The sequence below is a fragment of the Theropithecus gelada genome, chromosome 1, assembly GCF_003255815.1.
Source record: "Theropithecus gelada isolate Dixy chromosome 1, Tgel_1.0, whole genome shotgun sequence".
Taxonomy (NCBI): Eukaryota; Metazoa; Chordata; class Mammalia; order Primates; family Cercopithecidae; genus Theropithecus; species Theropithecus gelada.
The window spans coordinates 54,433,412-54,443,656 of NC_037668.1; the positions used below are offsets into that span (position 1 = coordinate 54,433,412).

At 55.1% G+C, this 10,245-nt stretch overlaps 1 protein-coding gene across 2 annotated transcripts; it reads left to right on the plus strand.

Moving 5' to 3' along the window:
• The first annotated feature begins 742 nt into the window (after nucleotides 1–742).
• On the plus strand, nucleotides 743–8,068 carry TRNP1 (TMF1-regulated nuclear protein 1). 2 transcript variants are annotated; one of them, XM_025397458.1, is made up of 2 exons: nucleotides 743–1,672; nucleotides 7,037–8,068. In XM_025397458.1, exon 1 carries the CDS (start codon nucleotides 829–831, stop codon nucleotides 1,510–1,512), a length of 684 nt encoding a protein of 227 aa, XP_025253243.1. In that variant the 5' UTR covers nucleotides 743–828; the 3' UTR covers nucleotides 1,513–1,672; nucleotides 7,037–8,068. The 2 variants fall into 2 exon arrangements, with proteins under 2 accessions (XP_025253243.1, XP_025253236.1); XM_025397451.1 differs by having other exon boundaries at nucleotides 743–1,654.
• Nucleotides 8,069–10,245: the final 2,177 nt, after the last annotated feature.

Here is a 10,245-nt window from a genome sequence, read left to right on the forward strand (position 1 = left end):
GGAAACTGTAATCTGTTTCCCCCTCTTTAAAAGGTGTAGGAACACCCGCTGGGAGGAGTAAACACGAGCCGGGGCAGGGAAGGAACTCTGCACACCGTGGGGTCTGGGACTCCTCTGTGATGCCACCAAGGTTTGCAGGCTCAGCGGCAGCGCTGAGGTATTTGTTCTGCGAATAAAGGACCCTACCTATCGTGGAATCAGCCCAGCCAGATCTCCGTCCCACCCGGACGGCAGTCGCCCCTCAGCGTTAACCCTTCCGCTGCCCCAGTGAGGTGGGAGAAGGGGGTCCTGGAGAGCCCTGTGGCCCAAGAGAGACCAGGCAGAACTGATTCGGCCAAGGGCAGCATGAGGTGTGGGAGGAGCACTGCACAAGGAGTCAAGCCTCCCGCGTTCTAGCCCAGGCTCTCTTCGCACAGAGGCCTTAGGTAAGACCCTCCCCCGGATGGAGACCGGATTCCATGATTTTCTAAACACCAGCTACCAGAGCTTATGACTCTGAGGGGCCTAACCAGGGAAGATGAGGCTCCCTTTGCACCCAAAATTTGGGGAGAGGCGAAAGAGAACTGGAAGCCCTAGCGGGCAGAATCCGACGAAGGGCAGGACCTGAACGGTTTCAGCAATGTCCTGAATGCGCAGCGGTGGGGACGGATTCAGGGCGTGCCCGTCTCTGATTGGCTGTGCCGTCCGTCGCTCCGCCTCGTATTCTATAAGATGCGCAGGCGGAGGGCGCGGCGCTGGGGTGAGGGCTGTGGCAGTGTCTCGCTCTTCAGGTTCCCGGTGCTCATCCTCCCTGCGCACCTACAGCCGCAGACCGCCGGGGGGCGGGGGATGCCGGGCTGCCGCATCAGCGCCTGCGGCCCGGGGGCCCAGGAAGGGACTGCAGAGCCGGGGTCGCCGCCGCCGCCCCGGGAGCCCATGCCGTTCTCTCAGCCCCCGCCCCCAACTCCGACCTTGACCCCTACCCCGACCCCAGGTCAGTCCCCGCCGCTGCCGGACGCAGCCGGGGCTTCGGCAGGTGCGGCCGAAGGCCAGGAGCTGCAGCGCTGGCGCCAGGGCGCTAGCGGGGTCGCGGGGCTCGCCGGCCCCGGAGGGGGCTCTGGCGCGGCGGCGGGGACAGGGGGCCGCGCGCTGGAGCTGGCCGAAGCACGGCGGCGGCTGCTGGAGGTGGAGGGCCGCCGGCGCCTGGTGTCGGAGCTGGAGAGCCGCGTGCTACAGCTGCACCGCGTTTTTTTGGCGGCTGAGCTGCGCCTGGCGCACCGCGCGGAGAGCCTGAGCCGCCTGAGCGGCGGCGTGGCGCAGGCCGAGCTCTACCTGGCGGCTCACGGGTCGCGCCTCAAGAAGGGCCAGCGCCGGGGCCGTCGCGGCCGCCCCCCAGCGCTGCTGGCCTCGGCGCTGGGCCTGGGCGGCTGCGTGCCCTGGGGCGCCGGGCGACTGCGGCGCGGCCACGGCCCCGAGCCCGACTCGCCCTTCCGCCGCAGCCCGCCCCGCGGCCCCGCCTCCCCCCAGCACTGACCTCCACGCCTGGACCCCTGGCCGCCCCGACAAGCTTCGCCGAGGTGCCGACCGACCGACTGATCGCGGACGCCGGCTGCATGGACTACGGATCCGCAGGAAGAGACAGTGGGGGGCCAGGGGCCCAGTAGAGGAGGCTGAGGTGCGGTCTTAGCGGCTGGTGCGTTCGAGGGTCAGGGCGTGTGGGGGGCTGGTCCAGGGCCGCGGAACTCCCTTCCCTGGAGCTTCTGGCGTCTGCTGGGTCCTTAGTAAAGCTGCCACGTTCTGTTCCCGCCTCTCCCCGACCATCTGGGGAGTGAGAGGTGGTAGCACCAAGTCTCCAATTGTAAGAGTTGGACTCTTGACGGGGCTCGATCCCAGGAACGGGTTGGCGGCAAACTTTTACCATTTGGAACCTGCGGCACGGATGCAGCGCCCCCAATCCTCACCCTCACTTGCGTGGCCTTTCCCGGGCCCCTCGGAGCTGTGAGCAGTCTTGCCCTTGAGGATGCTGCTTACTGGCCGCCCAGCTCCATGCCTTCGGGAGGACAGAATGAGTCCCCAGGATGGGGTGGGGGCTGGCACAGGGCTGTACCGCTGAATTCCCCTCTAGGCCTGTTTCACCTGTGGGAAGACGGAATCCCAGAGAGGTTTAGGATTTGTTCTCTTCATACTTAGGCCCTTCTTCTAGGATACAGCTTTTCTTACGCCGTCATGCAGGTTCGCTAAAATTATGGCCTGACTCAGATAACCATGACAGGATGTCTAGCACCTCCTCACCCAGGGACCCTTACATAGCAGAACCTAGAGGCTTAACTCCCAAACTGTCACTAAGATGACTTGGCCCGGGTGGAACCAGGTGATACCCTTTAACAGGCCCCAAGGGGGCGGGTATGGCATCATCTTGCAGAAAGGGGGGCCTTAAAGAGCCAGATCTGAGGTGAGATCTGCTTCTCTTCCTGTCCAAATGCCCTTCGGCCTCCCATTTCTCTGTCCCCACTGTGAATGACCTGGCTACTGTATTGCTGCTCACCAGCTGAGTTAATTTCACTCTCACCTGTCAGTCTGCGAAGTGGATCTCTTCGCCTTCCCAGAGGGGCTATGGTGATGTCAATACAGGGCAGAGGTCCTTCTTCTTCCCCCCTAAATCATGGAAAGATCATTTATTTTTTGTTGTTTGTTTTGAGACAGAGTTTCACCCTTGTTGCCCAGGCTGGAGTGCAACGGTGCGATCTTGGCTCACCGTAACCTCCGCCTCCCGGATTCAAGCGATTCTCCTGCCTCTCAGCCTCCTGAGTAGCTGGGATTACAGGCATGCATCACCACGCCCAGCTCGTTTTGTATTTTTAGTAGAGACCAGATTTCTCCATGTTGGTCAGGCTGGTCTCAAACTCCCCACCTCTGGTGATCTGCCCGCCTCGTCCTCCCAAAGTGTTGGGATTATAGGCGTGAGCCACCGCACCTGGCCGATAATGTATTATTTTAACTCCCAGCTGGAAACAGGCACTGCTTTTGCTGATAGAGCCATGAACTAATTTAAAGTCCTACTTTTGCAGAGTGAAGAGGGGATTTCTCAAGGTCACATGCCAGTGAGGGAAGAACCAAGGTCCCTGGCCTGTGTGTGCACCTCCCACAGTACCCTGGACAGGGGCTAGGGAGAGTTGTCGTCTGGATCCTGTCTGCTCTGTGGCTTAGAACAACTCTGCCCCCTCTCTGGGCCTCTTTCCTCAGTCCTTCCTTGAGTCAGGGCTTGGGAATGAGGTGAAGAGGGGAGGATGCTTCCTCCCACAGGAATCTGGGAGGGTCAGGTGCAGTGCTCTGACAGCTGAGGCTTGGGGCCCTTACCGGCTCCTCCCTCATCAGCCCTTCTCCCTGGATACCAAACTTTTTGACTGGTTTCTCGGCTAACAGCCAGGCTTTCCTGAATGCTTTCTTAGCTGGGGAAGGGGGGTTCAGGAGGGGGTCTCAGAGCCTCTGACAAAGCTAGGGAACCCCAGGGAAGCAGTGAAGGGGGCAGTGCCATCCTCTGGTCTTTCCAGACAGGGACACCTTCCAAAACCACTTGGGTCATTTGGGGTCTAGAGGCTTAGAGAGGACAGGACTTCTTGGAAGGAGCTCAGCTCAGGTGCTGGGCTGCAGCCAGGACCGTTCGTTTTCTGGGTTGCATGGGAGGGGGCACTTGGTCCAGAGGAGCTTTTAGCTAATGGTGTAAAGTGCTCGGTGCCATCACAGTTTTGACTTTCTCCAGGATTTATTTGTAATCAGCTTGTCCCGATTTGGGGGTGGGGTGGGTGAGTAGAGAATTAGAGACGACACTGGCTAGTGTGTGTGTGTGAGGTGGGGGGTAGTAAATGGAGATTGGTCCTGCTGTCACAGGCAGCTCTGCCCCCTCCCTCCACTTCCAGATGTCCCACTGCTCCTCATCAAGCTTCCTGGCCGCGGCACACACATGCAGACTTGAACCCCAGCTCCTAGTTAGTGCTATGTCCATTACCCCATAGCCAACTAACAAAAGGCACCTTCCTACACCTGCCTGACCCTCCAGGGGTCCCTCTAGAAGCTTACCCATCTGGCTTTATTCAGGCCAGGTGCAGTGGCTCATGCCTATAAGCCCAGTACTTTGGGAGGCCAAGGAGGGCCAATCACTTGAGGTCAGGAGTTCAAGACCAGGCTGGCCAACATAGTGAAACCCCATCTCTACTAAAAATAAGAAAAATTAGCCAGGCGTGGTGGCGGGCGCCTGTAATCCCAGCTACTCGGGAGGCTGAGACAGAATTGCTTGAAACCAGGAGGTGGAGGTTGCAGTGAGCCGAGATCGCACCACCACACTCCAGCCTGGGCAACAGAGCAAGACTGTCTCAAAAAAAAAGAAAGCTCACCCATCTGCCTCCATTTTCTTCTTAATCAGCAAATATTGATAGGGGCTCAGAAAGCAGAGCCAAATCACAGGGTCTCTACTTTTAAGGGCTTATGTCTCCTAGCCTTTTCCAGGCAGGCTTTCCTGGCTGTCACTATCCCAGGGGACCCCTTAGGGGCTGAGCAGTTTGTTGGAGGCCAGCTCTATCCCTGGACAGAAGGCTGACTTTCAGAACACTTTCTTGGTGGCCCTCAGCTCTGGGGACAGGACTGAGTACAGGGATCTTGGGGGACCTGTGCATGGAGGACACTGACGGCCACCAGTGAATGTATATCTCAGCAAAGGGAAATGAGGGGAACAGGAGCCTTTCTTCAGGCTGGTGCTTGGGGCTGGGAGACCAGTTCAAGGTTCTAATCTAGGCACCTGCTCCTCAACTGGATAACCATGTGGGCGGTGCCACCAGAGGGCAGTGTGGGGCTGCTTTCTCGAGAGGAAGGAGGCGTGGCCTGGAGCAGGTTCAGTCCTTTATTGTTCCCGCCCCCAGTCATCCCCTTCCCGGGTAGTCCCGGGGCTTCCTAGACATTGGGCTGTAGGGGTCTGGGAGAACGAGCAGGGTAGTCGCGGTCGGCGCAGCCCTAGAGCGGGAGTGTAGTTCTGGGGATAGCCTGGATGGAGTGGGACTGGAGGCCAGAGCTGTGCCTAGGGGCGGGAACCCTCTTTGAAAGGGGAGCAGAGGAAGATCCTTTGGCTGGGCTGAACCTGGAACCCCGGGGAGAAGACCCATTAAGAAAGACTTCCAGGAAAGACAGGTAGCCCTTGTTGGGGGTCACTATCAGGATAAAAGACCAGAGTCATTTTGTATTCACAGATTTGTTACACTAATTGATCAGAACCCAGGGTCCCGCTGCCAGTGGCGGCCAGGGTTGCCTCTTAGAGATTAGGCTGGAGCCACAGAACATGGCCGAGGTGCTCCAAGCCTGTAGCCGCTCCCCTTCCCTAAGCCTGTCAGCGGGTTCTTTGAGAACAACTCGGGTGCTCAGGCTTCTCAGAGCTGAAGGAGAGGCCTGCTGTGCAGGAGGAGGTATTTGGGAAAACTTGGAGATCCCCAACCTACTTCTTTCCCCATTGGTCCTTGACTGCACCCTGGCCAGGGGCGATGGGGGAAGGGAACCCTTGGTTCTGGAATAATAACCACCTCCTCTATGCCAGGCCCCTGAGCACTTTACACCCATTAATCTGTTCCGGTCTTCCCAACCACTCTGCAAAGTAAGGGTTATTATTCCCATTTCCACAGGTGAAGAAAGGGGGGGTGGGTGACTTGCCCAAAGACATAGGAGCTGTAAGTGGGGGATCCCTTAAACATTAGGCTATATGGTGATTCATTTATCAGGCTAAAGAGGGGTCCATTTAGGGGGATATCTGGGCTCCCACATTCAAGGCTGTGTATAGTGACCCCTGGTCCTTGGGTCTTGGAAGGGACATGAGATGCTGGAGGGGTGGCAGAAGGTGCCCCTCCCAGAGTCTAGGCACACCCCAACCTGGTTGGGCCTTCGGGGGTGAGTCAGGCTGAGTCAACACACCTGGCTTCTGACGGTGGGCCAAGGATGCTCAGGGCTCAAGCCTCCCAAGGGCTTGCTTTGGAGGGCTGCCTCCTCTCGCTGCAGATCTGGGCTGGAATATTTGGTGTCAAGGCAAGCAAAGAGCCTGGGATGGCAGAGGAGGAGGATGACAAGCTTCATGGTGGGGGCAAAAAGGGCTGCCGGTGGAACAAGACAGACCTGAGATTTAGTCCTGGCCTGGAACTCCTCAGGTGAGGGACCCTGAGCAATGCCTTCCCTTTTCTGAGCCAGTTTCTTCTGATTTTTTGTTTTTGTATTTTTTCTTTTTTTTTTTTCCAGATCCAGACCTACAAATGTTTTTGTATTTTTGAGGGGACCTAGGGAGTAGAAAACTTGAGTATTACCTGGGTGCGGTGGCTCATGCCTGTAATCCCAGCACTTTGGGAGGCCGAGGCGGGCAGATCACCTGAGGTCAGGAGATCGAGACCAGCCTGACCAATATGATGAAACCACATCTCTACTATAAATACAAAAATTAGCCAGGAGTGGTGGCATGCACCTATAATCCCAGCTACTCGGGAGGCTGAGACAGGAGAATCACTTGAACCTGTGAGGCGGAGGTGGGCAACAGGAGCAAAACTTGGTCTCAAAAAAAAAAAAAAAAAAGAAAACTTGAGTATTAAATGAGAAGTCATACTAAGTACCTGGCACATAGTAGAGATCCATAAATGATGGAACCAATTTGCCCAGCCCTGGAGAGGCTGCCAGGACAGATCCCCAGGCAGCGTGGGCCTCTGCTTCTCTAGAGCATCACCATATCAGGAATCCCTGGAATGGGCCCTGGGGAACTCCATAAGGGGAGAAGTGGAGGAGGGGCAGGCTTTTCATCCCAGGAACATTCCATTCTAACTGCTCAGGCTAGGGGATCCCAGCCAAGGACAAAGGCCCAAGGGAGCCTCTGCTTCCCCAGGAGCCCCATTCCATACTATTGCCTCCTGCATCTTCTCTCCACAGTGCCTGCCGCCCCCCCACCCCACAACTTCAGGCAGATTTCAAGTTGAAGGGTTTGGGTGGGGCTGGGTGGCTGTGGGAAAGAGGCCATTAAAGCTCTTGGAATTATTCTTTCCAGCTCCTTCCAACTCCTCAGAGCCTCCACTCTATGGATCTGGACTCCTGGATTCGGCTTTCTCCCCGGGCACTTTCAGGAAGACGTTGAGAATTGACCTTACACAATCCCAGCGCCCTCCTCACAGGAGCCTTTCACTTCACAGTGGCAAGGGGCTGGTTCTGGGGAACTGGCCGAGGCTCTGAATTACTTCATATACCCCACGTTTGACTTTGGCTTACACGATACAACTGGAGATGTTGCTACAGGTCCCTGAGATGCAATCAGATCAAGCGTAGCAAGCATTGCCAATGGGAAACTCAAAAGAATTTACTTATTTTTCCCTTTCCCCCTACCCCATCCCCGGCCAAGAATTTCTTTTAAAGATACCGTCATCATTCTTAAACAACACTCTTAACCCCCAGCCGGGGTCCTCATTTTAGTAGATGTCATTGCTTCAAGTCTAATGGCACCGGGAGGCCTGTTTGAGGGAAAACATTAGTTTGAAAAATCCCTGTTTCCTTCATCCACTGCCCTTGTTCTCTCCACATGGGAGTATGCCTGTGGCCCCTCAGAAAGCTTCTAGGGGTTGGGATGGGGGACACACCTTTTTCTCAGGAAGAGGTGGTGGCGATGTAAAACATCTAAGCAAAGTTTTCAATGGAAAAAAAGGAAGCACATTTAAACATCCTGATAATGGAGGGAAGGGGGCACATTTACACACAGCCCAGAACTTGTAGAATTCTGCGAAGTGAATGTATATTGAATTAGTCTCCTGCCTTATACATTCAGGAAGAATAAATTTCCATAATGTAAGGCAAATGCATGGGGTTCTGAGGTTTACTTTGTAAGTGTCCTTGCTGCCTTTCCTCTGTGTCTATTATGGCTCTTTAAGTTGACAGTTCCTGGAGCAGCTTCTATTTAATTTCGTTTGGCAGTCTGGCTCTGTTGACTGACTTTGATTTGCAGACCAATTCTCCCTTGACCTGACTCACAGCCACCTGCTCTTACCCCCCTCCTCAGGAAGTCTTCCTTATTAAAGGATGTGATGAGGGAGCTCAGGGATGAGAATGCACATGTGAGACTGTGTGACACCGAGGGGGGTTGTGCGAATTGGTGACAACATGGCAGCACGATGGCCTGTGGGGGTTGTGTGACTGTGCTGGTGACCATATGGACCTGTTTGTCAGTCAATGGGTAAGCAGGAGATAGCACATTCAAACTGGGAAGCATTTTAAAAATAGGCTATTCTGGCCTGGCATGGTGGCTCACACCTGTGATCCCAGCACTTTGGGAGGCTGAGGCAGGAGGGTTGTTTGAGCTCAGGAGTTCGAGATCATCCTGGGAGATCCCTTCTCTATAAAAATGAAAAAATTAGCCAGGTGGGGTGGCGGATGCCTGTGGTACCAGCTACTTAGGAGGCTGAGGTGGGAGGATTGCTTGAGCCCAAGAGGTCAAGGCTGCACTGAGCTGTGATCGTACCACTGTGCTCCAGCTTGGGCAACAGAGCAAGACCCTATCTCAAGAAATAAAACGAGACTATTTCCAAAGGCATGGGTTGGGCTTAAGAAACTAACAAGGGGCTGGGTTTGGTGGCTCACACTTGTGATTCCAGCACTTTGTGAGGCTGAGGCGGGCAGATCACCTGAGGTCAGGAGTTTGAGACCAGTGTGGCCAATGTGGCAAAACCCCGTCCTATTAAAAATACAAAAATTAGCCAGGCGTCATTGTGTGCACCTGTAGTCCAAGCTCCTTGGGAGGCTGAGACATGAGAATCGCTTGAACCTGGGAGGCAGAGGTTGCAGTGAGCCAAGATTGCGTCACTGCACGCCAGCCTGGGCGAGTGCTGTTCCACCTGCTGGAAAAAAAAAAAGTGAGAAGGGATGGTGCAGCTCTCTGGGGCCAGCAACAGTGAGAAGCCTTTACAGCTCTTCAGTCTGAGGGTGAGGAGAGGTCACTGTGTGGAGTGGGGCTCCTGACAGGAACGGTGACCTTTGGTTGAGGGATGTGGCCAACCATGGCAGCCTGGTAGAGAGGGAACAAAGAGAATAAACATCTTCTCCTCCCTTAAGTCTCCTTAAGACGCTGGGATGTCTCATTGGCAACCCAACAGGAAGCTGGGGAACAAGGGAGCCATTGATGCAGTCCACAGATGCCAGCCCCCAGGGCACAGAGCAGAAGTTTGGCAAGTGAAAGCGGAAGGGCAGCATATCATGTAACTGTCTGAGGCTGTGCCTTGTTCGTCAAAGTCCACAGCAATGCTCCTTCCCCATCCGCTCCTTCCCCATCCGGAGCTCCCATCACCCTCGGGTCTGAGTGGGAGGGTGGACTGTTGCTTGAAGAGCACAGTGAGGTTGGAAGGTAGAGGACAGGGCTTTCCCCCTCAGTCTTTGCCTTGCTGGCTCTGAGTCCCAGTTCCTGATTCCTGCCTGTCCTGGTGTCTTAGGTAGCCGCAGGAATTGTCCACAGGAGGAACCATGTCAGCCACTGAGTTGGTGTTTTTCTCACACCCAGAAACACTGCACCACTCCCAAACATAACCACAGGCATGCTGCTGCCATCATGAGCCCTGGATAGTCATCACAAGCCATAATTAGTGTCACATGTGTACCAAGAAAACGTACATCTTGTCCATGTGCGATGGCTCACGCCTGTAAATCCAACACTTTGGGGGGCTGAGGTGGGCAGATCACGAGGTCAGGAGTTCGAGACCAGCCTGACCAACATGGTGAAATCCCATCTCTAGTAGAAATACAAAAATTAGCTGGGTGTGGTGGCGGGCACCTGTAATCCCAGCTACTCAGGAGGCTGAGGCAGGAGAATGGCTTGAACCCAGGAGGCGGAAGTTGCCGTGAGCCGAGATTGCGCCACTGCACTCCAGCCTTCTGGGTGACAGAGCAAGACTCCGTCTCAAAAAAAAAAAAAAAAAGAAAAAAAAAGAAACGTACATCTTGCCATACTGCTACACTGTGCCATAGTCACATATAAAATGAAATGACAAATGTCACAGTGATGTCAAATTATGCCCTGCTGTCACATATGTACAGGAGACAACTGTCACAATCCTGTGAAATCACAGTGCAGGAGCAGGATGGAACAGAAGTTAACAGCAATGGCTCTGGATCCAGACAAACCTCTTTGACCTCTCTGGCCTCAGTTTCTGTGTCTGCCAAATGGAAAGAATGCTTTCTTTCCCCTTGTGGAGTTGTTGCAAGGATGATATGGGAGATCAT

Bases quoted from the DNA above. Each gene is read 5' to 3' on its own strand.
- TRNP1 (XM_025397458.1), top strand. From the start codon at position 829: ATGCCGGGCTGCCGCATCAGCGCCTGCGGCCCGGGGGCCCAGGAAGGG.